Source organism: Scomber japonicus, chromosome 22, assembly GCF_027409825.1.
Source record: "Scomber japonicus isolate fScoJap1 chromosome 22, fScoJap1.pri, whole genome shotgun sequence".
In the NCBI taxonomy this organism is placed as follows: domain Eukaryota; kingdom Metazoa; phylum Chordata; class Actinopteri; order Scombriformes; family Scombridae; genus Scomber; species Scomber japonicus.
In genome coordinates this window covers 9,938,266-9,965,609 of record NC_070599.1, presented here as the reverse complement: position 1 = coordinate 9,965,609, position 27,344 = coordinate 9,938,266, and the positions used below count along the sequence as shown (strand labels likewise).

General features: G+C 38.8%; 2 protein-coding genes, 2 long non-coding RNA genes and 10 other non-coding genes across 16 annotated transcripts; 1 reads left to right on the top strand and 13 right to left on the bottom strand.

Moving 5' to 3' along the window:
- Positions 1 to 1,937: 1,937 nt before the first annotated feature.
- arl2 (ADP-ribosylation factor-like 2) lies at positions 1,938 to 5,682 on the top strand. The gene is made up of 5 exons (XM_053343280.1): positions 1,938 to 2,136; positions 2,505 to 2,615; positions 4,520 to 4,682; positions 5,061 to 5,141; positions 5,250 to 5,682. The coding sequence occupies exons 1-5, from the start codon at positions 2,072 to 2,074 to the stop codon at positions 5,382 to 5,384; spliced, it is 555 nt and encodes a 184-aa protein (XP_053199255.1). The 5' UTR covers positions 1,938 to 2,071; the 3' UTR covers positions 5,385 to 5,682.
- Positions 5,683 to 6,003: 321 nt separating this feature from the next.
- LOC128384226 (uncharacterized) lies at positions 6,004 to 17,861 on the bottom strand. 2 transcript variants are annotated; one of them, XR_008324097.1, is made up of 12 exons: positions 17,851 to 17,861; positions 17,245 to 17,280; positions 16,959 to 16,990; positions 8,932 to 8,975; positions 8,692 to 8,748; positions 8,456 to 8,510; positions 8,168 to 8,220; positions 7,917 to 7,976; positions 6,968 to 7,713; positions 6,590 to 6,631; positions 6,364 to 6,406; positions 6,004 to 6,183 (listed from the first exon to the last, which is right to left on the bottom strand). It is a non-coding gene; the product is annotated as an uncharacterized LOC128384226 (long non-coding RNA). The 2 variants fall into 2 exon arrangements; XR_008324096.1 differs by lacking the exons at positions 16,959 to 16,990; positions 17,245 to 17,280; positions 17,851 to 17,861 and adding exons at positions 9,417 to 9,450; positions 10,296 to 10,406.
- LOC128384872 (small nucleolar RNA SNORD31) lies at positions 6,474 to 6,547 on the bottom strand. Its single transcript, XR_008324600.1, has one exon. It is a non-coding gene; the product is annotated as a small nucleolar RNA SNORD31 (small nucleolar RNA).
- On the bottom strand, positions 7,121 to 7,194 carry LOC128384869 (small nucleolar RNA SNORD31). Its single transcript, XR_008324597.1, has one exon. It is a non-coding gene; the product is annotated as a small nucleolar RNA SNORD31 (small nucleolar RNA).
- LOC128384874 (small nucleolar RNA SNORD22) lies at positions 7,465 to 7,590 on the bottom strand. Its single transcript, XR_008324603.1, has one exon. It is a non-coding gene; the product is annotated as a small nucleolar RNA SNORD22 (small nucleolar RNA).
- Positions 7,789 to 7,859, bottom strand: LOC128384866 (small nucleolar RNA SNORD30). Its single transcript, XR_008324595.1, has one exon. It is a non-coding gene; the product is annotated as a small nucleolar RNA SNORD30 (small nucleolar RNA).
- Positions 8,053 to 8,117, bottom strand: LOC128384864 (small nucleolar RNA SNORD29). The gene has a single exon (XR_008324593.1). It is a non-coding gene; the product is annotated as a small nucleolar RNA SNORD29 (small nucleolar RNA).
- LOC128384227 (uncharacterized) lies at positions 13,610 to 15,363 on the bottom strand. The gene is made up of 6 exons (XR_008324098.1): positions 15,316 to 15,363; positions 14,826 to 14,886; positions 14,540 to 14,585; positions 14,160 to 14,201; positions 13,936 to 13,978; positions 13,610 to 13,751 (listed from the first exon to the last, which is right to left on the bottom strand). It is a non-coding gene; the product is annotated as an uncharacterized LOC128384227 (long non-coding RNA).
- Positions 14,044 to 14,117, bottom strand: LOC128384870 (small nucleolar RNA SNORD31). The gene has a single exon (XR_008324598.1). It is a non-coding gene; the product is annotated as a small nucleolar RNA SNORD31 (small nucleolar RNA).
- On the bottom strand, positions 14,691 to 14,764 carry LOC128384867 (small nucleolar RNA SNORD31). Its single transcript, XR_008324596.1, has one exon. It is a non-coding gene; the product is annotated as a small nucleolar RNA SNORD31 (small nucleolar RNA).
- On the bottom strand, positions 15,126 to 15,251 carry LOC128384873 (small nucleolar RNA SNORD22). Its single transcript, XR_008324602.1, has one exon. It is a non-coding gene; the product is annotated as a small nucleolar RNA SNORD22 (small nucleolar RNA).
- Positions 15,442 to 15,511, bottom strand: LOC128384865 (small nucleolar RNA SNORD30). The gene has a single exon (XR_008324594.1). It is a non-coding gene; the product is annotated as a small nucleolar RNA SNORD30 (small nucleolar RNA).
- LOC128384863 (small nucleolar RNA SNORD29) lies at positions 15,695 to 15,759 on the bottom strand. Its single transcript, XR_008324592.1, has one exon. It is a non-coding gene; the product is annotated as a small nucleolar RNA SNORD29 (small nucleolar RNA).
- Positions 17,862 to 19,812: 1,951 nt separating the features above from the next.
- sb:cb1058 (uncharacterized protein LOC394209 homolog) lies at positions 19,813 to 26,811 on the bottom strand. Of its 2 annotated transcripts, none has more exons than XM_053343772.1 (3): positions 26,573 to 26,811; positions 22,993 to 23,801; positions 19,813 to 21,251 (listed from the first exon to the last, which is right to left on the bottom strand). In XM_053343772.1, exons 2-3 carry the CDS (start codon positions 23,695 to 23,697, stop codon positions 21,132 to 21,134), a joined length of 825 nt encoding a protein of 274 aa, XP_053199747.1. In that variant the 5' UTR covers positions 23,698 to 23,801; positions 26,573 to 26,811; the 3' UTR covers positions 19,813 to 21,131. The 2 variants fall into 2 exon arrangements, with proteins under 2 accessions (XP_053199747.1, XP_053199746.1); XM_053343771.1 differs by having other exon boundaries at positions 22,993 to 23,804; positions 26,573 to 26,810.
- Between the last annotated feature and the right edge of the window lie 533 nt (positions 26,812 to 27,344).

The following is a 27,344-nucleotide window of genomic DNA, read 5'->3' as shown; positions in this document are numbered from 1 at the left end:
TTAATATGACATATGCCTCCCTCCCTCTGACATAAACATGTTCTGATGAAATGTCCTATTATCTCTACAACTAGTAAAATAATGTTTTTGGTTTATGTTAAATATATGTCAGACCAAATATACTGCTTTTTTTATTATTATTCTTGTAGATCAGTATCTTCTTTCAAGCCAGGGTGTTAATTGTTACATTAAGTCTTGGGTGGGAGCACTTCTACAGAGATGATGTGAATGAAATGAGAACATTTCTAGTGAACTTCTTGAGTCATGACTCTGAAAGCTGATACCTGTATGAAGATTACTCAGAACTCCCACAGCTGCACTGTATAACTCATGTTTTGGTTGTGAGATTAATGAGGAATAACTGAATTGGGGAGGTTTTGGACTGCAGGATGTTTCACATTAATTTGTTTTTTTAAATATATTTCCAGACCACAGGACAGGGGGAGGAGGGCCAACAGAAGTTTTCATAAAGTCAATGCCCTATTGTCTAGATGTTACATAAGCTGTTTGCCATGGCACACAAAATAGCCTAAGTAGTGTTGTAGTTGCTTCATTATGTAGCATAATATAGGCTTTTTCCTCTCCAATGAAGTCTATTCATCAGTGTATAAATTATCAAGGAATTCATTTTTCAAAAAGACTGCAATACTCACCATTTATGCTATAAACAAGGCTCAAGACCCCCACTGACACAGACTCTACACAGACAGCTATGGATACTACATGTTATATGAATGTAAAATCTATAATCTTATATCGCACATCTGTGAACCCATCGCATCTACTATGATATGTTACAGTAATGCAATTATTTGTATTCTTTGTATTACACTTGCACATTACATATACCATCTATACTATAAATATCATCATTTGTGGTATTTTTTCTTAATTTGTACAGATACTTGTTCTCTTACTTTCTGCTCTTGACTGTCATACACCACAGCACCCAGACAAATTCCTTGTATGTACAAATTTACTTGCCAATATGCGCAATAGGGCTCCAAATCGGGTATCAGCCACACCTTAAAATGCTTCTGACCGATCATCCTGAAGAAATCATTGCTCTCATTTATGGCCCTCAGGGGTATATAGGAAATTCAGCCAATAAAAACAGATCAAATCAGATTCAGCTCAGATTCAGCAGCTGCTCTCCAGATGTTTCTCATTGAGTTAAACAGTCAGAGAAAATCTAATGATAGAAATTCACATTAGATTTTTAATATTAAATATGATGGTAAAGGTGCAGGGGCTCCCTGCTCATATGGGTGTTAAAGGAAATGAGCAAACGGATACATTGGCAAAGAATTCATGTGTATGACAATAAAGTGATAAAATCATTCATAATTAATGCCAGGCAGAAGCAATGGGATACAGACAGACAATAAAATAAGACATTATTAAACACATAAGTTAATTCATGTTAAACTATTTAAAGGAGGAAATCTTAACAAAAGAAGGGAGGTGCTTATTATATGGTTAGATTCAGGCATGCAGGTTTTCACTCCACCTGATATGTAATGGGGAAAAGTCAATCAAGATGTAGAATATATAACAAAACATATGTAGAACATAAATTGTAATAAATTGCCTATAATTCAGGGAAGGAAACATTAAGAAATATAGGACACAGAGCAGGGGGGTTATGTTATAATGCAGGCAGGATTAGGAAATAGGTTTTTATTGGTAGGAATTGTCTGTGTATGTTTATTGTTGTTTATTTGTTTGTTTGGTTGGTTGGTTTTATATAGACCAAATAAACTTATCTAATGCCTTTCATTTATACACTGTTACAGCAGGTGGCGGTAGGCACCTTTAAACTTGGGTTTGCGACCTGCCAATAAACACAAAGAAGAACCCGCTTCGAACGTTTCCCTAAACCAATCAGCGCTCTCCCATGTCCTGACAGACCAATCAGTGGGAGTGTGAGGCGGGACCATCGTTTCCAGTCACTTCTTGGTGCGACATGCTTGTTGTGGATGCTGAATATCTTTCATACAAAGCTATAAACCAGCAAAAACAAAACAACTAATCTGTTACAGTAACAGCAGCTGAGCCGGACACAGTCGCGATGGGTTTACTGACGATTCTGAAGAAGATGAAGCAGAAGGAGCGGGAGATGAGACTGCTAATGTTGTATCCTGCTAATGTTGTAATACAGTTTAAGTTAGCTTAGCAAGACACACAGTAGCGTTCATTTGTTAGTTCGCGCATACTCTAAAGTAACATTATAACTTACTGTATCAGTTTCTGGTGAATTCACATACGGTAATAGTTGTTTGTGGCGTGTTTTTTGGTGTGTTTTGTGCTGCATCATGCTACAGTTAAGCTATCAGTACTAACAAGATTATAGGTGTGTCTCGGATGGAGGCTGTCATAGGCTACTTTTGGAGAGGAAATTCAGACTTATGGCCTGTTAAAACCTAATAGGGAACGGCTTACATTTGGGTTAGTGTTTAAAGTTAGGGTGTGTGTGTGTTTATTCTTTAACCTGGCTCCTACAGAGGTCTGGATAACGCGGGGAAGACGACCATCCTGAAGAAGTTTAACGGAGAGGATGTCAGCACCATCTCTCCCACACTGGGCTTCAATATTAAAACACTGGAGCACAAAGGGTAATGTAGTGCTACTCTATATCCTGACTAGTACCTAAAATACTGTACATTATAAACACACACACACACACACACACACACTTTGATCTCATGCAAAGGTTGCTTTCCTTCCTGTTTTTCCAGTTTTAGCTGTGGTATTCATGTTCTCCAGTCATACTTAGGGTAACTAATGTTTAATCTGTGTCTCCTATCTATGGCCTATTAAATATGATAAAATAGGGATGGACTAGATCTAGACTAGTAGTGTATGAGTTTAAGTTTAAAAAGGTGTCAACACAATCAAAACTCGATTTGGCCAATTTTATACATATTAGGAACAATGTAACTACCAGAGCCTCAAAGTTATACATCACTGATTTTCTCATGGATGAACTGCTGTCCTACCAGCTGGACACAGACAGGCCGGACCACTATACAATCGGTAGAAACACTTAATAAGCAAGTTTTGAAAACATTGGATAAAAAGTCACATTCATATCACCATTGTAAAAAATGAACTAAATATGATTACTTTAACGGGAAAACGTGATCAAATTTGCAGATATTTTACCTGTTACTGTGTATAAAAAAAATTAATGGTCTGACATCCTATCTGCTCAATGAACTCATTAAACAAAACCAAGATATATCTACCAGAGGAGACTGTAAACACCACATAGCCACTCAAAAGCACCTTTGGACAGTCAGTCTATTCCTATCTATTCCTAACAGTCCAGATCTATAAAACAGTAAAAGTAGACAATTAAACATGCTGTCATAATCCGGAGTAGTGGTTTAGTTAGTGGCATTGTTGTAATATTTGTCTGTGCTCATGTGCTCTTGTGTGTCTTTTTTATGGCATCAACCTGCCAGGGATTGCAGATAAAAATTAGCCTATATGGGAAAATCTGACACATTTCCATGATGGACTCCAGAGCTCATGAGAGTTAATGAGCAGTATCTCTGCTTCAATAATAAATAAATAATTCTGTAATGTAGTTCTTGTTTTATCAACTCTGTAGTCTAACTATTAAATTCACTATCTAACACCAAGAAAAACTGTCTCAGTATGCTTACAGGAACAGTGTAATAGAGCTGCAACAATTAGTAAGTTAATCAATTAGTTGCTGACTGTCAAATAATCTATTTTGCTTTTGTTTAAATGTCCCAGTAATCAACATTTTTCATCATTTTTTGACAGTTTATGGACCAAACAACTAAATAATAGTGAAAATAATTGTTAGTTTTAGTCCTAGTTAAGCCATTCATTCCTGTCATTTTCAGTCCGTCTCCTCCTTATCTTCCCGACAGCTAAAACAAATCACTCATTGTTTATTTCCCCTCCTCTTGTTTTGACTGAACTGTATTCTTGTTCAAGCCAAGAATCTGAAGCATGTCTATAATTAGTTCACAATCCTGCTGAACCGTTACTAACAAAGAGCCCACAGTGGCGGCTTTGTTAAATTGGCATCGTGTTATATTTAGGAATTCATTCCAAATCCTTCTGATTACTCTCAAGACGGTACATGATTTCGCTCCGCTGTATATTAGTGAGTTGCTGATGCCACATAGTGTAGATCCACTCGGTCTCTCAGGTCATGAGAACGGGGGCTCCTGGTTGTGCCCTTGCTCTATAACTGAGCCTCTGTTGTCCAGGCTGAGTCTCTCTCTCTCTCTCTCTCTGGGGGTCTGATCAACAAACTACTGAAAAGTCTTATTTATGAAGCACCATTGCACTTATAACAATCTAGCTCGTCTTTGATTTGAATATTCATAACTGCTTTCCTGTTGTCATTGTTTCTGTGTTATTAACTTCAATTTGCAGAGCAGCACATAGTAACTGTGGTTTTAAGAAAATCGCGATATAAGGTTTCACTTACTTCACATTCCTCAGTTCTTCGGTCTTCTCTCTGTGTTTTTTCTAGGTTCAAACTCAATATTTGGGACGTGGGGGGTCAGAAGTCACTGCGCTCCTACTGGAGGAACTACTTTGAGAGCACAGACGGGCTGGTGTGGGTGGTGGACAGCGCAGACAGACTCAGACTGGAGGACTGCAGACAGGAGCTCAGTGCACTACTGCTGGAGGAGGTACACAGAAACATACACATATACAGCAAGTACAGTTTAATGGTTAGTTGTAGATCTTCATGTTGGCTTTGTTCTATATTTCACTCTTATTTTACTTAAATCCATGATATTTAATCAATGCATCAATATTATGATATTCAGCTGTGCAGTTAACTGTGAAGTAACATTTTAAAAAGACCTTTTGTGTCATAAATATGCAGATGGTAAAATATCTTAACATTCTGTAAATGCTGCGTCACATTCAGCTGTCAAATGAAGTTCATCATGTGCATTTCAAGCGACAGTATTTCTTAAATCAGAGCTAAAGTGCCCTCTAAATACTGCAATATGTCAAATTAAAGACTGTCAATGTGCTGTATCATCGTTTCCTCCCTGCAGAGGTTAGCTGGTGCCACGTTGCTGGTGTTTGCCAACAAGCAGGACTTACCAGGAGCCCTGTCAAAAGAGGCGATACGAGAGGTGAGTCTCTTTCACACTCTTGATGTCAGATTGTTGTTGATTTTTAAAAAGAAATCAGAGTATTTGTTCATTATTTACAGTAATAGTCACTTCTGTGTTTTCCTGCAGGCACTGGCTCTGGATGAGATTAAAAGTCATCACTGGTGTATCATTGGTTGCAGTGCAGTAACAGGAGAGAACTTGTTAGCCGGAGTGGACTGGTTACTGGACGATATCGCTGCAAGGATCTTCACTGCTGACTGAGCACACATTGGATTCTTAAAAAAAGGCAAAACAGCAGCATCTCTTTATTTGATGAGCTGTCATGACTTTTTGATCAGAGGTATCTAGAGCTCAACAGCAGTCTGCATTTTGTTTTGCTCACCTGCTGCATGCAGTACTGCACATACAGCCCTGTCTGTGATCACTGGAATCACATGACTACACAGCCTTTATTTTATGTTTCCGGCGTGTATGTGTGAAAGATACATTGGAACAAACCTGAATCAACCTTGTTTACTCAATGTATGCAATTTTGTGACTGATACTTTCTCACAAGCCCCCCCCCTTCTATACTGTGGTACATCAGATCATTTGTGCATGTTTTTTTCTCTAATAAATCTACCCAATTTGTGTCAATCAAATCAAACACTACATTCCATACAATAGTAATACTGTGCCATAACCTGTTGTACACAGCATTTGTCCCTATATAATACAATGACTTATTTCACTTAAACCTATAGACCCAATAGTTAAAACATGGCATTTCTGACTTCTGAGCACAGTAGTTCTGATATGTGTCCTGAATGTTTGTGTAGAACCTGTGAAGACACTGAAATATAAAGCTACAACAAGCTTGAGTTTAATAGTTTTATTTGAATCAAAACTGATCACTGGAAACTCAGATCAATCAGCAAAGTATTAAATACAAAATATATATCAGAGTAACAAACTTCTTAGTTATGACATGTTTAATATTCTTCACGTTTTCTGAAGTGTATTGAGCTGTAGGAGAAGATGGTTGATAGCTTCCATGTTGTCACTCCGATGTGTCCAGCATCTGCAAGGAGAAAAATCATCTTAGAAATAATGATGACAAACCACTGAACTTTGTTAGAACTACAACAGTTATGATCAGAGGGGATACCAATCTGTCATGAATCTTCAGACAAGGGGGGTATCAACTCATCATTTCTACAAACCCTAACCCAACTTTGAAAATTCAAGTTAATGCTCTTACCACAAATGCCACAAAGTAGCAGATCCAGCAGTTTTGATGACACCTGTAACACAAGAATTCACTTTTAAAAATGTTTGACAATTCTGATGAAGACACTGAATATTTAAAATGTCATGATCAGAGGATACCAATCAGTCATGAATCTTCAGACTGGGGCGGTAAACAGAAACTCATCACTTCTGCTCTAGAAAGGCTGAGAAACATGACAGCACTAACAGATGCTTACCTCAACTCACAATCCAGAGGACCTCTACAATTTGATGGCAACCTGAAAGTACAAGATAAAAATGGATCAACACTTTATACCTGCCTGCTGGTACATAGAATTACTGTTTAGGAATGTTATCAGATTTTTTTTTCAGTCATTTGTCAGGTACCAAACAGTCCAATCCATCAGAACCTCCTTCGAGGGAACCTGAAGATCACCTTACACCTGACATGGACAGAGACCAGGGTTCTCAGTGTCTTTTTGGGCCAACAGAAGTCTGAGTAAAGACTAGAAAGCTTGGTACCCTAGCATTGACACGACTGTTGCACTGGATACAACCACATCATCTCAACATTCAGCGTTAATGTGACCGTGGTGGTGGAGGTTAAAACATACCTCCATCATCTTGCTTCACATGGATAGTTTGACAGGCAGCGTGATCCTAATGGTGGAGACAAGTTGTTCAGGTTAGTGAGCATCCTTTACACTTGTGATACTAACACTGAGCCCCAGTGACTCATTACATTCAATTAAACTATTTTGTAACATTTCATGATCAGAGGATACCAATCAGTCATGAATCTTCAGACTGGGGCGGTAAACAGAAACTCATCACTTCTGCTCTAGAAAGGCTGAGAAACATGACAGCACTAACAGATACTTACCTCAACTCACAATCCAGAGGACCTCTACAATTTGATGGCAACCTAAAAAGAACAAGAGCAAAGATCAACACTTTATACCTGTCTGCTGGTACATAGAATAGGAATGTGATCAGATTCATTTTGTAACTATCATACAAATCTGATACTGGCTATAATGTCTAATCAGCCACATCTCAGGTTTTTATTAACTGCATTTTAAGTCAGTTCTCAGACCCATGTTAGCTTGTTTCCATTCAGACTGTTGGTAACCCCAACAAGTTTTCCCCTTGTTGCCAAGGCAACGCCAGTGGGTCCACCTTTTCAGGTCTAGCATTGACACAAGGCGTAAGACGTGTGCGGGTGTCATCATAAAGGAAACCATTTTGCTTGTGCTGTGATTTGGACTTCATGTTACTGTGTAACAGACAAGCTCACTCACCTGAGCAGACACTCCATTCAGTGATCACAGCATCTTCCTGAATGTCCACAGACAGATACCTGTAATGGACAATATGCTGTCAGGTCTGAGCACAAAATATCAGCGTTTCACACTAGTTCACGTCAACCCTTTACTGATGTCAGATATTAAAATTTCTCAACAGTAGTTCAGACGAACGAGATTCCAAATATATCTCATCACTTTCAGCAGGTCAGAGTTTGAGCAACTGGTAACACCTTTCCACAATCATGTGACATCTTACCTTCAGCTAGAACATCTCTAGAACAGCTCAGTGGTGCTGCTGAAGGAGTCACTGCACCATCTGTTGACAGAAGATGAGTTCAATTAATAAAAGCTCATTTAGAGTTAAACTGATACAGAAGCTGTGAATAAATGCAGTTTCTCAGAAGTTCATGTCGTTTCACATTGGTTCAAAGTGAGCTAAGTATCATCATCATTGGAACTGCATTACTGGTGAAGGTTGTGTAATCTCGTGTTGATATAAAAGCTTACCGTCAAACTTCAACCAATGCTGTGTTCATCTTCAATGATCCACTGAAGAGATCCTGCAAAGAAACAAAACTTAATAGAAAGAACAAGCTACTTCCTGCAGCACATTTTTAGACCTAAATGTTTGATCAGGGCTTTGGTGACAAACTGCCATGTGACATTAGTCGTCCAGCTGTTTGATGGGTGCTAACCCATGTCATCCTTTCAAACTGTCAGAAGTGTCCAAAACTGATGTGTTATCTGCCTGGTAGGAAAGGTATTTCACAAACACAATCTGAAAGTAAAACTTACTTGTTGAGACATTGAAGTGTGGTATCCATCCTCATACCTCTAATCAAACTCCCACCTACCAGAGAAATAGAAATGAGTAAATTACAGAACTAAAGAGAAACATCTTGTACAAGTTGCATTGAAGGGCAATCAGATTGAAGGTTGACATCAATATATTCAGGCATATGCTTGTCATTAAAGGTAATCATCATTTTTATGCCCCGTACACAATATGGTCATTAATAAACTCTTCATACCTCAGTGCATGTTTCAGCTGGTGTGGTGAGTTCAGTGAACAGATTGTGCAGACGGACCTACAAAGATGATCAGTGGTTAGTCAAAAACACAAACTTTACATTGAGCTTTAGTGTCTTAAGGGTTGATCAGATTAGAAAGGCTAGCATCACTTGAATCAGGCATATGCTTGTCTATTCTAAAAGCTCATCAGTTTTGACCCTTGTTCAAGTTACAGATTTTTTTTCCCAGTTGTAACTTACCTCTCAAGGTTGAGCCTTAAACTCTCTAGACCAGTGCTGCTCATCTGTTGAGGAAAAGCATAACATTTCAGGTTTCCATGGAAACATTTTCTTAAATCTTTAGACTGCCCTGGCTTAACACTAGTTTCCAAGACTAATTGGCGCTCATGTTTGCCACTCAGAATCTGGTAAAGAAGTTTCTTCAAAGGCTGATTCAGTAAGAATTCAGAGATTCATCACTGAAGCACTGAGCGCCTAGACCCCAGACTCTTAATGAAAAAAACAAAAAAACTTCTAGTCAGGAAGGATTTTTCCAGCTTTACTCTTATAATTATCATCATTTAGATTTAAGTGCTGTAGCACTCAGATTCACTACCCATGAAAAGAGTGGTACAACTTAAACATGAATTAAAGCTGGTCAGAAAAGTTACTGATAAACAATGATATTGCTTGAGATCAATGTAATAATTAGGGTAATTTTTTTTTTTTTTTTTTTTTTTAATTACCTTCATGTTGAGTTTCACCTTGCTCCACTGACACCTGAAGAACAAAATAGACATTTCATGTGTTAAAAGGCAGATTTATACATGTACAGCTTCAGGCTACTCAGTAAGTAATTTAGTTTCCTCAAAAAGATTCAGTGAGAGTTCCAATGGCACTTTTTCACTACACAGTTCCAGCACGACTCGAAACAGTTCCAGGAACAACCTTTTCCATTACAAAAAGGTACCTACTCAACGTGGGCAGGGTCATCATAGCACGACTCCGCAAAACTGCTGTGACTTCGTTTTATACACGACACAAACACATAAACAATGGAGGACATGGAGGCAGTGGTGTACTTGCTGCTGTATGTGGCTTTCTGTCACACACAAAGCAAGAAAATTGAGCCGTATGGCTTTAACACTGTTGCCGGGATTTAAAAATGCTGGGTTTGATTTTTGTGTGGGAGAGCTCATGACTCTTCCAACGACAACTCTTCTGGATATCACTGGAGGCAACGGAGGACGTCGAAAACATCAGTCCATGGACAAAGGACGAAACCGTATTCTTAATCTTTGGGGAGATGGCTCAGTTCAAGGGTTTGTTGTTGCTGTCACAATTATATCACATCACACAATACACGCTAGCTGACTTCTACTCCAACGACATTGCCACAGCAACCTGTCAGATTGGTCATTAATGTGGCCCAGTCTGAACAGAGCCAAATCCGATTTAGACACTTGCTAAAAACAGTGGACAGTTGGGCCTAAAAATCTGATGAGAAGGAATCAGATTTGCCTGCAGTGTGAATGCAGCCTTAATGTCATGCTATCTGATCATGTCAGTTTTAGTTCATTTTAGCACCAATGCTGCCCAGTGTAATAGTATGAATGAGTAATTACCTCTGCAGCAGGAAGATCTGGAAGTTTCTTCAGTATCTGGAAGACAAAGTGAGCAGAGATACTGTTAGCTGCTGCAGCTGCTAACATGACTTCCATGCAGCGTGCTCAGGACGGCATGAGGTGCTCACACACACACACTGATATTTTAGAAGTGTCTCACATCAGAATAAAAATTGTGCAATCACAGTCATTCAGTACAGGTCTGTGTAAGTTTCATCATTGAGAGACACTGCTAGCAGCCCCGCCAAAAGAGCCCCTCATCTCTTCCTTGAAGACTTGTAATCTTTATATATCCATCAACTTTTAGATTACTTCATCCACGGTGATCTCAACTTGTATTCCCCATATCACTCCCTTGTTCCTACTGCTTTCCTTCTCCACAAAGCTTGCACTTATCACTTAATGCTTTCCTACCTCCTTCGTCCTATAGAAGCCCTTTCTCTCTGCTTTTCATTTCCACCAATGATTTTTTTTTTTTTAAAAGGCTCTATTGTGCTGTCTGTTTCTGTGATCACTCGAGTCACAAATGGCTGCACATCCTTTGCTTTATGTTAACACTTGATTCTAATGTTATGAGGGAAGGATTTATATTAAAAAAAGGAAATTTGTGCAATTAAAACAAAGCTGAATGAAATTTGTACATCATGACATATGCAATGTGGTGACTAAACACTGCAGATGAGCCCCCACATTAATATTATGGTCAGATCTGAGTACTTGTGAATGCTTATTTTTTCTAATAAGTGTAAATACATCCTGAAGTTATCAATGACATCAAGAGCATGTGTATGCATTCTCTAACACAGTCAAATTACACTACATTTTTTCCAATATTGTCATGACTGTGTTCAATGTTTCCATCTCAGGCTGCCACAGCAACCTGTCAGATTGGTCATTAATGTGGCCCAGTCTGAACAGAGCCAAATCCGATTTAGACACTTGCTAAAAACAGTGGACAGTCCGGCCGAAAAATCTGATGAGAAGGAATCAGATTTGCCTGCAGTGTGAATGCAGCCTTCATGTCATGCTATCTGATCATGTCAGTTTTATTTCATTTTAGCACCAATGCTGCCCAGTGTAATAGTATGAATGAGTAATTACCTCTGCAGCAGGAAGATCTGGAAGTTTCTTCAGTATCTGGAAGACAAAGTGAGCAGAGATACTGTTAGCTGCTGCAGCTGCTAACATGACTTCCATGCAGCGTGCTCAGGACGGCATGAGGTGCTCACACACACACTGATATTTTAGAAGTGTCTCACATCAGAATAAAAATTGTGCAATCACAGTCATTCAGTACAGGTCTGTGTAAGTTTCATCATTGAGAGACACTGCTAGCAGCCCCGCCAAAAAGAGCAGCAGCCATTTCAACAAACCGCTTCTTAAAATCATGTTGGGCCTGTTTTTTCTAATAAATAATACATCCAGCATTTAGAGAACATGTTGCTGTTCATGTATTTAAAGTCAATCTGACTAAACTACTCAATATTACTGCAGGATGGTTATGGATTTAAGCTAATTCTGACCGGTGTTGCTACTGAGTTTTTCGCCAAAAGGCCACTCGACCACATAAACAGGTTGAAACAAACTCTACTGCAGTGCAGTATGCTGCATTTTAAAAGAAATAGCTTCCGTTTTTATGATATAAAGAAAAAGTTTGCACCTAAACGAGTGTTGGCAAAAACGCGTGTTTCATCTTACCTCGATGAGACGCCAGCAGGAAGTGGGAGAGAATAGGGAGCGGGAGCCAGAAAGGAACTACTTCTCTTCTTCTTCTTTTGTTGGTGGGTGGCAACTCTGCGGCTTTAGCGCCACCTACTGTGCTTTTTACTATGTCATGCCAATGCTAAGGACATTCTTAATATTCAATACTCCCACCCTGCATTTCTTTCGCTGCTTCTTTAACTTGTCTCTGTGTTTTGTACTTCTGCTTATATATTCAGCTGCTTCTTCTTCTTCTAAGCTACATTCATACAGTCCTGGTGGATGTTTACCTGTTAACTGTATTGTTTGAATTTCCTCCCATGTGTCATAACCTCAGCCTCGATATGACTGTTTGCTCTCTGGAGTTTGTTTGCATTCCTCCATCTTTTTGCTATATTTTATATAGATGACATCCTTTGTTTCCTTCATCTCAATCCTTTTACCAGACAATCATCATATTGCTCCATGTTAGTGCTTTAGCTTCCTCAAATTCCAACAATACACTTTCACTGTCCTTCCTCGTCTTTTCCTTGAAGACTTGTAATCGTTATACATCTATCACCTTTTAGATTTGCCTTTACTTTATCCATGGTGATCTCAACTTGTATTCCCCATATCACTCCCTTGTTCCTAATGCTTTCCTTTCTAGAAGCCCTTTCTCTCTGCTCTTCATTTCCACCAATGATTTTTTAAAAAGCTCTATTGCGCTGTCTGTTTCTGTAATCACTCGAGTCACAAATGGCTGCACATCGTTTGCTTTATGTTAACACTTGATTCTAATGTCATGAGGGAAGGATTTACATTAAAAAAAGGAAATTTGTGCAATTAAAACAAAGCTGAATGAAGTTTATTTGTACATCGACATATACAATGTGGTGACGAAACACTGCAGATGAGCCCCCACATTAATAGTACGGCATATCACATCTGATTACGTGTAAATACCTCCTGAAGTTATCAATGACATCAAGACCATGTGTATGCATTCTCTAACAGTCAAATTACACTACTACATTTTTTCCCAATATTGTCATGACTGTTCAATGTTTCCATCTCAGGCTGGTCTATAACTTGAAGGACCAGTGTCAACATAAAGAGTATGCCCTCTTCCACTGAGCCCACCTACCTACCAGAAATAACAATGCACCTTTAGGAAAGTTTGTTTAAATGTGTGATTTGATTTCAGTATGCATCAAATCTGCCAACATGAACAGGGTGGGATATATGACCTATACTGCAATCAAGGTATTTTAGCAATGTCATGACATCCATATTTATCTAGTTGGTTGTCTTTAGATCCCATATCAAAACTTATGTTTGTGGCTGTGGATGAAAAATGATCCATTTGTATACTTGTAGAATCCAAGAAATCCAACCAACTCATGAAATGGCTGATTTCACTTGACACTATGGTATAATAGTTTTGTCTGACTTATCACTTTTTTTTAACTCCCTGGTGTTACATGTGTTCTGAATGTTTGTGTAGAACATGAAGACACTGCAAAATTAAGTTACACAAGCTTGTGTTTTAGTTTATTTGAAATTTGCACCATCAAAACTGTTCACTGGACAGTCAGGAAACTTAAATACAAAATATATATCCAAGTAACAAACATTAGTTATGACAGGTTTAATATTCTTTACATGTTTCCAAAGTCTGTATTGAGCTGTAGGAGACTTTTAACTGTAACAGTCAGTATTTGCAGCATAAGATGGTTGATAGCTTCCATGTTGTCACTCCGATGTGTCCAGCATCTGCAAGGAGAAAAAAAAATCATCTTAGAAATAACGATGACAAAACGCTGAACTTTGTTAGAACTACAACAGTTATGATCAGAGGGGATACCAATCTGTCATTAATCTTCAGACAAGGGGGGTATCAACTCATCATTTCTACAAACCCTAACCCAACTTTGAAAATTCAAGTTAATGCTCTTACCACAAATGCCACAAAGTAGCAGATCCAGCAGTTTTGATGATACCTGAAACACAAGAATTCACTTTTAAAATGTTTGACAATTCTGATGAAGACACTGAATATTTAAATGTCATGATCAGAGGATACCAATCAGTCATGAATCTTCAGACTGGGGCGGTAAACAGAAACTCATCACTTCTGCTCTAGAAAGGCTGAGAAACATGACGGCACTAACAGATGCTTACCTCAACTCAAAATCCAGAGGACCTCTACAATTTGATGGCAACCTGAAAGTACAAGATAAAAAAGGATCAACACTTTATACCTGCCTGCTGGTACATAGAATTACTGTTTAGGAATGTAATCAGTAATCAATTCCTGGTTTGATTAGTTTATCAGTCATTGGTCTGGTACCAAACAGTCCAATCCATCAGAACCTCATCAAGGGAACCTGAAGATCACCTTACACCTAGCACAGACCAGGGTTCTCAGTGTCTTTTTGGGCCAATAGAAGTTTGATTAAAGACTAGAAAGCTTAGTACCAGGGGCCACTACTCGACTGGGAGCATGAACATCCTTTCAACATTCAGCGTTAATGTGACTGGTTGTGGAGGTTAAAACATACCTCCATCATCTTGCTTCACATGGATAGTTTGACAGGCAGCTTGATCCTAATGGTGGAGACAAGTTGTTCAGGTTAGTGAGCATCCTTTACACTTGTGATACTGAGCCCCAGTGACTCATTACATTCAATTAAACTATTTTGTAACATTATAATCATGATCAGAGGATACCAATCAGTCATGAATCTTCAGACTGGGGCGGTAAAAAGAAACTCATCACTTCTGCTTTAAGACTGGACACTAGAATATTCAACATCGAAAGAGGAAAGAAACCCAAATCACACTTACCAATTTGTGTCTCACAGTGAGCACAAGACCAAGAGTATGTGAAGACTTCATGTTCCCAGACCTGAAACAACACATCTTGTTACGAACTGATAATATAGGTCAACTTAGAAGAACCTAACTATGGTGCACACTGTTAGTCTACTGGTTAAGACACATTGCACAATCACTACGTCTGCAGTTCAATTCCAGTAGAGGATCTTTGTATACTGTAACATACAAATCTGATACTGGCTATCGGCTACATCTCAGGTTTTTATTAACTCCATTTTAAGTCAGCTCTCAGACCCATGTTAACTTGTTTCCATTCAGACTGTTGGTAACCCCAACAAGTTTTCCCCTTGTTGCCAAGGCAACACCAGTGGGTCCACCTTTTCAGGTCTAGCATTGACACAAGGCGTAAGACGTGTGCGGGTGTCATCATAAAGGAAACCATTTTGCTTGTGCTGTGATTTGGACTTCATGTTACTGTGTAACAGACAAGCTCACTCACCTGAGCAGACACTCCATTCAGTGATCACAGCATCTTCCTGAATGTCCAGACAGATACCTGTAATGGACAATAAGCTGTCAGGCACAAAATATCAGTGTTTCACACTAGTTCACTGTCGACCTTTACTGATGTCAGATATTAAATTTCTCAACAGTAGTTCAGACGAACGAGATTCCAAATATATCTCATCATTTTCAGCAGGTCAGAGTTTGAGCAAGTGGTAACACCTTTCCACAATCAGGTGACGTCTTACCTTCAGCTAGAACATCTCAGTGGTGCTGCTGAAGGAGTCACTGCACCATCTGTTGACAGAAGATGAGTTCACTTAATAAAAAGTTCATTTAGAGTTAAACTGATACAGAAGCTGTGAATAAATGCAGTTTCTCAGAAGTTCATGTCGTTTCACATTGGTTCAAAGTGAGCTAAGTATCATCATCATTGGAACTGCATTACTGGTGAAGGTTGTGTAATCTCGTGTTGATATAAAGCTTACCGTCAAACTTCAACCAATGCTGTGTTCATCTTCAATGATCCACTGAAGAGATCCTGCAAAGAAAACAAACAACTTAATAGAAAGAACAAGCTACTTCCTGCAGCACATTTTTAGACCTAAATGTTTGATCAGGGCTTTGGTGACAAACTGCCATGTGACATTAGTCGTCCAGCTGTTTGATGGGTGCTAACCCATGTCATCCTTTCAAACTGTCAGAAGTGTCCAAAACTGATGCGTTATCTGCCTGGTAGGAAAGATATTTCTCACAACAATCTGAAAGTAAAACTTACTTGTTGAGACATTGAAGTGTGGTATCCATCCTCAAACCTCTAATCAAACTCCCACCTACCAGAGAAATAGAAATGAGTAAATTACAGAGCTAAAGAGAAACATCTTGTACAAGTTGCATTGAAGGGCAATCAGATTGAAGGTTGACATCAATATATTCAGGCATATGCTTGTCATTAAAGGTAATCATCATTTTTATGCCCCGTACACAATATGGTCATTAATAAACTCTTCATACCTCAGTGCATGTTTCAGCTGGTGTGGTGAGGTCAGTGAGCAGATTGTGCAGACGGACCTACAAAGATGATCAGTGGTTAGTCAAAAACACAAACTTTACATTGAGCTTTAGTGTCTTAAGGGCTGATCAGATTAAAAAGGCTAGCATCACTAGAATCAGGCATATGCTTGTCTATTTTAAAAGCTCATCAGTTTTGACCCTTGTTCAAGTTGCACAGGAGATTTTCTTTTTAAGTTGTAACTTACCTTTCAAAGTTGAGCCTTAAACTCTCTAGACCAGTGCTGCTCATCTGTTGAGGAAAAGAATAAAACTTTAGGCTTCAGAGCAGTCTAAAGACTACTTGTTAGCACTAACTTCCAAGATTCATTGGCGCCCTTGTATGCCACTCAGAATCTGGTAAAGAAGTTTCTTCAAAGGCTGATTCAGTAAGAGAGAGTTCAGAGATTCATCACTGAAGCACCGAGCGCCTAGACCCCAGACTAGTGTTTGATGACGTAGCACTACAGGATTCACTACCGAGGGTGGTTATAATTTTTTTTGAAGAATCATACTATATTATTAGTTAAAAGCTGGTCAGACAAGTTACTGATCATTGATATTAACATAAGACATTTTCAAATTTACCTTCATGTTGAGTTTCACCTCTCCACTGACACCTGAACAAAAAAAAAAAAAATTTCATGGGTTATAGAAAGCAGATTTATACATACTGTACACTTTTACATGTCCAGCTTGATGCTACTCAGTATTTGAGTTATGGTTTCCTCAAAAAGATTCAGTGAGAGAGTTCAAAGAGAACATCACTGTAGCATCAGACTTCATGTCATACTATTTGATCATGCCAGTTTTTTGTTTTTTTTTTAAATTTGCACCAATGCTGCCCAGTGTAATAGTATGAATGAGTAATTACCTCTGCAGCAGGAAGATCTGGAAGTTTCTTCAGTATCTGGAAGACAAAGTGAGCAGAGATACTGTTAGCTGCTGCAGCTGCTAACATGACTTCCATGCAGCGTGCTCAGGACGGCATGAGGTGCTCACACACACTGATATTTTAGAAGTGTCTCACATCAGAATAAAAATTGTGCAATCACAGTCATTCAGTACAGGTCTGTGTAAGTTTCATCATTGAGAGACACTGCTAGCAGCCCCGCCAAAAAAGAGCAGCAGCCATTTCAACAAACCGCTTCTTAAAATCATGTTGGGCCTGTTTTTCCTAATAAATAATACATCCAGCATTTAGAGAACATGTTGCTGTTCATGTATTTAAAGTCAATCTGACTAAACTACTCAATATTACTGCAGGATGGTTATGGATTTAAGCTAATTCTGACCGGTGTTGCTACTGAGTTTTTCGCCAAAAGGCCACTCGACCAAATAAACAGGTTGAAACAAACTCTACTGCAGTTTAGTATGCTGCATTTTAAAAGAAACAGCTTGCAGGTTCTTTACTTTATATAATGTAATGAAAAAATCTGCACCTAAATATGTGTTAGCAAAAACGTGGGTACACTCTTACCTCGACCAGATGTGAGAAGGAAGTGGAAGAAGAAGCGGGTGCGTCTGCGTTTTATGTCCCGCCTGCAGGACTCCTCCCAGCCTCACAAACCTTCCTCTGGTGAGTCACTTTCCTTTTCCTAGGATGGCGACGTCATGACCGGCGTACTCTGCTTCTTCGCTATCCTAGAAAAACAAGTATGTATCATGCATGTGGTAGGATCCGACTGTATATAAGAAGGATGCATAGGATAGGATAGCATCTTATATACAGTCTATGTGTAGGATAAAGGCACATTTGGGGAAAAAAAACAAACGACTAAATGTCACTTTATACGTCATTTCCCTTATTTAAAATACTTTATATATCCACGAGGTGGCAGCAGTCATACTAACACATGGCATTACTGAACTGTGTCATGTCTATGGTGATGTGTTTCTAGTTATCATTTTAAAGCAAACCATGATCTCTTCCTAACCCTAACCTAAGTGTTTTGTGTCTAAACCTAACTACACATTAACCAGTGCTTGTCACATCATAAATCAAAATTATTTTATACAACGACAAACACTGTACACAATGAAGACAGAGTGTTCCACTTGACCACTGACTGTCACTTTAGAGCAATGGTTCTCAAATGTTCATTACTCTTCATGGAAATAGAAAAGTAATCAAAGTGGAAAAAACATGTGGAAAAAGGTGGGCAAGCATTTCTGTGGAAGCCCAGTAGTCATGTTAAGTTATGTTTTGACCTATCACAAAATACCTTTAAACTTCTACCAGGCACCTCATTTTTTGTGCAATGTACCCAAAATTAGAAGATTGCTGTTCTTCAACCCTTTTAATTACAGTCTTAACCAGAAAGTGAGAATGACTATAAGTGATCCTGAAAATTACGCCACAAAGGTTCAAGTCTCCCACAGGTGGGACTGTAGTAAGTTAACACTTAAGAGGTTAAGCTGCCTTTGAATCCTTCTCACACCCAAACATATATTTGTATCTGCTTAGGCTAATGCACCTTTAAACTCCCCTCAAATCCCATTGAATCAGGCCTTATACCTGCATGATATCTGCATAGGCTAAGTTACAATCTCTGGACCAGCTGACTTGATAGGCAGGTGTCCAGCCACCATCACTGCTCATCTAGTTCCTCTAGCCTTACAAATAGCCTTTTCCATGCTGGGGGACATATCCTGTTGGCCTTGTGTCTGTAGCACTTTCTTAGTAACTGGAGATTTTATTGCTACTTATACATATGTGTACACTATTTATTTATCCTATATTCATTTTATTTAAATTTAAACCCTGATCTTCCATTGCAGATAGGTTTAAGATTCTTCTGACTTCATATTTTTTACAATCAGTTTCTTGTTCTTGTTTTTATTTATGTCCTAGAATAGGCATTTCAAGGACAACAACCTCCATTGTAGAAGTTTACTGGGTTCATCAAGGGTCAAACTCCAGCAACACTTAGAGTAAACAGGCCCCAAGCTGAAACAGTGAAGATGTCTTTCAATTTTGACCTTTTAAGACTATCCCTGCAGAAACAGAAAGCTTCATCTGCTTTATTTTGCTGAAATGACATATAAACTATACAATGTTCTGTAAGAAGCAGGGTAAGGAACAGTAAGTGAGGCAGGAGTTGTCAAAGGATTTATGTGTTGATATCCACATGTACCACCTGTAAATATACCACAATATAAGAGCAGGATTCAAATATACAGCTTGCCATGACATATTCAGTGTGTCTACCTGAGGTATTGTTAATAGGTTAAAAGTATGCAGAGATACTCAGTCTAGTGAGTTTAGCAGGAAAAGGTAATATCTTCATGTTATGATTAGTCACTTTTTGGCTGCTCGTTGATTCAGGGCACCTGTTGCCATGGTGTTCTCTTACAATGGTGTAATGATGTGTCAGGCATTTCATTCATTGTCAAATGGCTCTGACATGAGTTAATTCAAATATGAAAAACTCAATTGACATTCAGAGAGACAGTTTCTTTATTTACTCTCACATAACAAGTGCGTCTTTTATGGTCCATGACTTTGATTAGGATACAAAAAGATTTTTATAAAAATTACCACATTTATATTTACCACAATTTGGGTAATATAAAAAGAAATACATAGCAAATAACAAGGAATTATAGCAGACCTATTATGAACATTATATGTTTCATTTTAGCTAGGCTAAATTGTGGATTCATTGGAAAATCTCCCGGACCTGAATCTTCCTGTACCCGGCTGTTATAGCTTAGTTCTTAAATACTATTTGACCTTTAGGTTGGGGTACTCTTTTCAAATGAAAATGCATATGGTGTGCAGATGCAATTGTAACAATAAAAAGACATAAAGTTGGTTTTGTTGTTAGGGTTAGTTTGGGATTGATTTATAACTCTATAAACTACCTTTTTTCATTTTCTCTCTCTCAAACATTAAAACACTTTCCTGTCTTGTCTCTTCGGGTTATATAACCTTCATCAGTACTCACAGTGAGAAGTCAAACACAGACAAGATGCCCTACTTATTTCTGTGTACACACAGATTGGAGAGACCCTGGGTTTAAATAGTTACGACTGGTAAAAACTGCAGTGATTTGTGTGTGTCCTCCAGACTCGTAATCAATCATTAATGATTAGCTGTCAGAAAGCAATCATTAACATACAGAAATGTGAATATTTCCAGAACACATGTCCACTAATCAGTCATTGCTATTCACTGAACAATTTCCTTTTTTTTCTCTTTTTGGTTACACATCAACACTTTTACTAGTTTCATAGTGCTAAACCAACAGAAGCATAGCTCTTAATAGTGGACCTGATGTACGGCTCTAAGATGTGAAGACTTGCTCACAAAACTGACCTAAAATCTGAAATTAGCAACGTAGAAGAAGGGAACCAGAAGCCACTAAACTCAGTCACCTGAAGACTGAACTTTTCCATTCAGCCCAGTCCCATCGCCTTCACTGTAAAATCAATAGCTGGACTTCTGCAACTCCTACAATAATTGATTACTTAACTGATCGATCAGTATCAAACTAACAATCTGCATTATGAGGTACGGCAGTAAACTTTATGCTGAATAATTAAGACTCTAAATAACATAAATAATTAGGTTGAAATGTTTCTAAGACCTAATGCATGACTGAAACACATCATGTGACTATAAAAGTCCCAAGTGAAGGTAAATGTCATATTGGCAAGTTTGTCTGAAACACTGCATCAGAATTACAGCATACAAGATATTTAGATATAATGGTTTGGGGTAATTGTCCATATCATTCTCTTGTTCCATTTGTTTCTTCAGTGATGAACATGAAGATGACGCGCAGATGATGATGATGATGTCACAGGCGTGAGGGTGACACTGTAGAGGTTGGTGACGAAGGCCTCCCAGCCGCGACGAAACGCTCTGTCCAAAGCCTGGTGAGTTAAAGGGAAACACATAAAGGTCAGTATACCACATAGAATATCAGACGTGTATGCTAAAAATAATATGAATGAGGAACAGGAGCACACTTAAATGTCCTTTCCACAGTATTATTACAGTTCTGTAAATATTAGACACAAAGATTAGATGAAAGCAGGTTATGTTGTGTTGTACTACTGTTGTGTTGTGTTGTACTGCAGCTGAATAATAAAGAGAAATAAGTCTACAGCCACACTAGGAGCTAACTTACATAAGGCTGTATTTAGGCACAGTAGAGTAAAACCAAACTATTGGGCACATAAAAATGTTGACCCGATGGTAGCACTAGCAGAAAAGTGAAGGGTAACTAAGTGATTCAAGTAGGCATACTTGATGATAGTTTGACTAAAAACTCCATCACTGTTTGTTCACACTTTTAATTACAATCCATCCAATGGTTGTTGAGGTATTTCAGTCTGGACCACAGTGGTGAACTTTACCATGACTACAGCCATTATCGGCTAATGGCTAAAAAGGCTGAGATTGTGGGTTTTCCTGTACAATTTAATACTTTCTCTTTCTCTCTATCACTTTATTTTTAGTTGGAGTTTTTTCAGTTGTGTTGTCTATGAGAAGCAGTTGATTTCACTTCATCTATAATATTAGTGGACTTTATTCTCCATACATTTTGAATTGCATGCATCTTAAGCTGACCTGCTGTGCACTATTAGATTATATGAGTGTACCGAACACTATGAATTACAAAGTTCCTTCCAAGAACATTACGTACAAAAATACAGCATTACCTATTTCTCTTACATTTCAGTTCCACCCAGAACAAATATCCAACACCCTGATTATACTTTTGCAACCCTGTTCCCCATATTTATCTTAGACATGTGCCTATTCCTTAGTATTCATTCACAACCAGCTCTTCTCAGCTGCAGAGATGCTCATTTTTCAGCATCTTCCACTGAACTTTATACACAGTAACAAATGTTCTGCAGACAGTTTCTTAACCATGATTGTCTTGTAATCTCATGGCAGGTCAGACTCCGAGGCCTGACGGGGGAGCTGATTGGTTAACAGCAATGGAATTTTTATGGTGTGGGTTTAGGAGGCGGGTCAACACTGCCATACCTCGTTCCACTGATCAAAGCACATGATATAGGAGGCACAGGAATTCCACCTCAATGTATGTGCAATTCAATGGAAGCGGAAAATCTTTAGAAACATGTGAATCAGGTGAAGGTACATACAGTACAGTACATTTAGACCACTGCACAGCTGTTCCACCTATGTTAGTGAAACCTCTGTTACAGCTTAATGTTTTCATGTTGTTAAACATGACGCAAAGGGAAAATCCTGCCAGAGCTTACCTAATGTGTTGGTGACATGCACCAATAACTACTGTACTTTGACCCTGCATGGTTGCAGTCTATAATTAAGGCGATATGATAGTTTCCATAGTGATTAATAGCCCCAGTGAGTAGTATGAGAGGGATGTCCAGGGAGAACTTTACCCCTCTGTTCCACAAACTCCCGGGAGTTATATAACCTTGAAGGGTTTAAAGTTTAACCAGGTAGAGTAAACCTGAGGATGGAATTTATTTAAATGTGAGATAAGGAAGCTCTCAAAAGCAGAAGTTGATAAAAAAAAATGTTCTGCAATATACTAATAACAAAATAACACAGTGTAAGGCTTTCATTTTGTATGTCTTTGTCTACATGCCTCTGTCAGTTTGTTTTTCTCACCTTACGGTAATTCTTTATCGCGTTCCTCTTCACCATCTTCATCCCCTCCTCTTGCTCCCTCTTCATCCTCTTCTCCTCTTCTCCCTCCTCCTCTCTACCCCTCTTCTTGTCTCTGATCAGGACCTGGTCATCCGCCTCCTCTCGAACCGGAAAGTGAACGAGCTCAGGCTCCTTCCCTCTTCCTGCATTCTCATTTTCTTCCTCCATCGTCTTCAGTTTCTCCATCTCCACCTCGATCATCGCCTTGGTGTCCTCCAGGATGTGGGTGTCAGCGATACTCTCTGTGCCCAGGCTGGGCCTCTCATCTCTGGCTGTGTCTTCCTCAGCTTTCCCCTCCTTCTGCTTCCTCCTGGAGCTTCTTCTCCACCTGCTGCTGCGGCGGCTGGGTTTCCTGCGCAGGAGACTCTCACCGTCATCTTCCATCATCCCTTCATTTAAGTCAAATGCCTCTGCTTCTTCCCTTTCATCTGCCCCAGGAATGTGCACCACACGTGTGCTTGAGCTGCTCACAACTCCCCCCTCTTTGCTGCCATCCTCCGTCCCACTCCACCTTTCCTCCACTTCTTTTCCAATCTCCACCTCCCCTTCTACAGTGGTTTCAGGCTCATCAAGGCGACCGTAGAAGCCGCTGGATTTGTCTAGAAACTTTGGGGCCCGGATGGAGCTCCGCACAGAGCTCTTCCTGGAGTTCTTGCCGATTGTCATCTTCTCTTTATGCTTGTCTCTTCTTTTTTTCTGTGTGACTTCTTGGGCCCTCTGTTGCTCTCTCACTTCTCACACACGTTTTCTTCTCGCTTGCTTTTCTGCTACTTCTGAAAGAGAAGGGGCAAGAGAGATTAGCTTAATTCCGGTATATAATCCTGCCCTCAACTACACTCTCTTGGTCTCCTTATTTCACACGCACAGTCTTATTCATTTCATAGCCGCTGCAAAATTTCATATTAGTCAAAGTTCAGGAAAGGTGACGGATGATTAAAAAAATAGATAAAAGCGGAGAGAATGCTATGAAATGAGACCACTGATGGCAGATATGTCCAAATCTAACGTCAATGTCATGGGTTTGTGTTTGTGCCTGCATATTTTATCAGTGTAGATGTTGCTGTGAATGGTATGCACTGTGCTCTGTGTGTTATACAGTATCTGCCTTGCAATCTGTCACAAGACATTTATGCAGCAGAGTATATATGTGTGTGTGTGTGTGTGTGTGTGTGTTATTGAGGCTGGAGGTCAGAGTCAGTGTTATCAGGGTTGTGATAATAACTGGATATCTAAAGCTAAAGACACAATGTTCTGATGATGACAAACACACACATGCACACATAGAGTCAGACTTTGATACTGATTTAACAAGTTGGAAGCTGAATGGAAGCCAAAATCAATGACTTCATATTGATCAACTTTCAGTGTCAATGTCAGCCTAACTGTTGTCCTGTTCTCAACTGTGTAACAGGGTACAGTATCAAATTCGCCCATTTTAACAGATATGAAAAGAGGCTAAACTTAAAAGGTGGTTGTTATACTAAAAGAGAGGGGTATCAGCAATTTTACAGCAGGTGCTTTCCATCAACCATCAAGAACAAAACACTTGCTTTCACATCACTGAATTACTTGTCACCAAAAGTGAAACATGTTTCATAGTTTCAACCTAAATATAACAGTGCAGAAGTGATTCATCGATAATTACCATCATTCACTTCTTTCACCCACCCACCCTACATAACAAACACTTCTGCATAAATGCTGCTCTAATGGATTACACCTCAAATACTTCTTGTCAGGAATCTACATCTGACAATAATCCACTGAAAATATGCAAAATCGTTGTTGGTTATTATTGTTACTAATGTATCTGTACCTTTTGGGCTTCAGTTTTTAGTAAAGAAAAAACGACAGCGCCTATTGCAAAGACAGTTCACAGACAGTTCACACTTAAAGAAATGGTTTGACATGTGGAGAATTATTCTTTTTCACTCTGTTACTGAAAGTTGTATAAGAAGATTGATACCACTCTTATACTCTGTCTGTTAAATATGAAGCTACAGCCTGTAGCTAATTAGCATAGCTTAGTCTGAAGATTAAAAATGTGCTAACTAGCGCCTCAAAAGCTTACTAATTGGCATGCTGTATCAAATTTGTGTAATTTTTCAGAAACTAAAGTGCAAAAGCAACACGTTGTAGTTTTTTGGGGGGGCTAGAGGCGTGTTAGCAGCGGCAACTGCAGCTTCTGCTCCCACAAGTGGTAATTACAGGATGCTGGTGCATTTAATTCTGTTGATATCTGAGCACTATTGTAAGATGAGTGAACGTGATTTGAAGGGGAACAGACTTACATACTAATGCTGTGTCTAGACCACAAGCATAGTGTGAGCAGCATGTTTAGCAGTGAGTGCTTCGTTCAGGTCTCATGTAGAGACATGCTGCTCATGCTAAACTTGTAATATTGACACTGGGATACTGTTGTGACATCCCTCACTGTGCTTCTGGCCTATTTTGTGATCATCATGATCTGAACCCACAGCAGCTGTGTACTGAAATGTAGTAGCTAATAGCTAGTGTTATGAACGACATGCATTACAATCCACATCATCTTCACATACCATGATTAGTGCTTATAGTTAGATAATAACATATTTAATAACATATTGGTGAGACAGCAATTGAGCTGAAGTTACATCAAGGTGTACACTGTTTCTCAGGGGTGGACATACCCACTCAACCTAAGTTACCAACTGTAAGATCAAGCATTTGGTGCATGGAGTGGAAGTGAAAGAGGGGCCATTCTTCCTGATACAAGTCACTGTACCATCAAAATGATTCTGATGCTGTTATTTAGAGGTAAAATAGTTGCATAATCTTGCTTTAAGTAACTGTTGAACTATTAAGAAAAATGCCATCTTTACCTAATTAGTGACAAATAATGTGTTTCATCCACTAATTGTCCTCATATTTTTGGTATATATAAATGGATGTGTTGTTTTGCTTGTACATATACCTGATTGATATTATTTAGACCAAACATAATAACTTATTGTAGAAACTCTTGACATACCAGTATACATTTAATTTAACAGCCTTAAAGTAAGGATAAGTTAATGCTGGCTAAGCAAGTCTTAGTGGTTAAGATACCTGATTTGTGTCTAGTGATAAACTTTCTGTGAGATATGTGCTAAGCAGGCAAAGATATGCCAGCTGCAGGTAACACCTGACACAATCTGCATACTCTGTCAGTAGCTCAGATTACAAAGTAAAGACAGATTACTGAGCAAAGGGAAAAGAAAAAATGAAGGTGAGTGTGAATGTGAGAAGAAACACAAAAGAAGACAGCTGTATGGAAACATTTAAAATTCAAAGACACAATGTAGAGAAAACAAAGAAAATGATTAATTGAGCATAAAGCAGGTTAACACATATTTAATTGAATGTCATGTAATGTAAAAAGAAGAAAGAGTGCTGCTAAGAGAATGCTGATTTCCTTTTTAAAGTAACTTAAAGACACACAATATATGTATAAGTATGTCATAAAGTAGCATCAAGCAGTCAAAATAAGACACAATGTTAAAAAAGGAATAAGAAGTCTTACCTGAGCTCTTGCTGTTGTCTCTTTTGCCTCTTTGTGTGTAATTGGGTGTATGTGTGTGTGTCAGCACCGGTGAGCAATATCGCGTCTGTGTGTGTGTGTGTGAGCCTGAGTGAATGACTGAGCGCAGGGAGCTCAGGATACTCCCCTCACACACAACGTCACGCACGCCACCCCTGCCTGAACCTGCCATTCTGTCGTCACCAAATCACACACCAAAAAACACACACATGCAATAAACCACTCTCACTCTTTCTTTCTGTCTTACTTTGGCTCTTTTTTCTTATTACACACACCCCCACACACACCTCCTCTTTACCTCCTTAAACATACATTTAAAAAAGAGATACAATTCTTGAAAACATGTCACACAACCCCCCCCCCCCACACACACACACACACACACACACACAAACACACACATAAGCAAATATCGTACTCTGGTATCAGAGCCTGTCATTTATTAACCATGAATGTCCTCAGCTGACATAATAGATAAACCTGTGGGGCTACAGAGATGTGACATATCATTTGATTAGTTTCCCATCCGTAGCTCTACAAACCACATTGATACTTAAAAACAATAAATATCTGTTAACAATACAGCTGATATTCCTTTTTTGTTTACAAGATACATTACTGTTGGCCAAATTATTCAGATGGTCACCATTCAGTGTCATTGTTACATGATTTGTCCATCAAAAAGCACTGACAAGTTTCATCTATGACCGTTAAATGCCCTTCTTAGAACATTTTTGTCATAATTCTCACATTA

Excerpts from the sequence above, each read along its gene's own strand:
- arl2 (XM_053343280.1), top strand. The coding sequence starts at position 2,072 with ATGGGTTTACTGACGATTCTGAAGAAGATGAAGCAGAAGGAGCGGGAG. Across the intron at positions 2,616-4,519 it reads AAAACACTGGAGCACAAAGG|GTTCAAACTCAATATTTGGG; the intron begins GTAATGTAGTGC and ends TGTTTTTTCTAG. Across the intron at positions 4,683-5,060 it reads GTGCACTACTGCTGGAGGAG|AGGTTAGCTGGTGCCACGTT; the intron begins GTACACAGAAAC and ends TCCTCCCTGCAG.
- sb:cb1058 (XM_053343772.1), bottom strand. The coding sequence starts at position 23,697 with ATGACAATCGGCAAGAACTCCAGGAAGAGCTCTGTGCGGAGCTCCATC. Across the intron at positions 21,252-22,992 it reads CGATAAAGAATTACCGTAAG|GCTTTGGACAGAGCGTTTCG; the intron begins GTGAGAAAAACA and ends TTAACTCACCAG.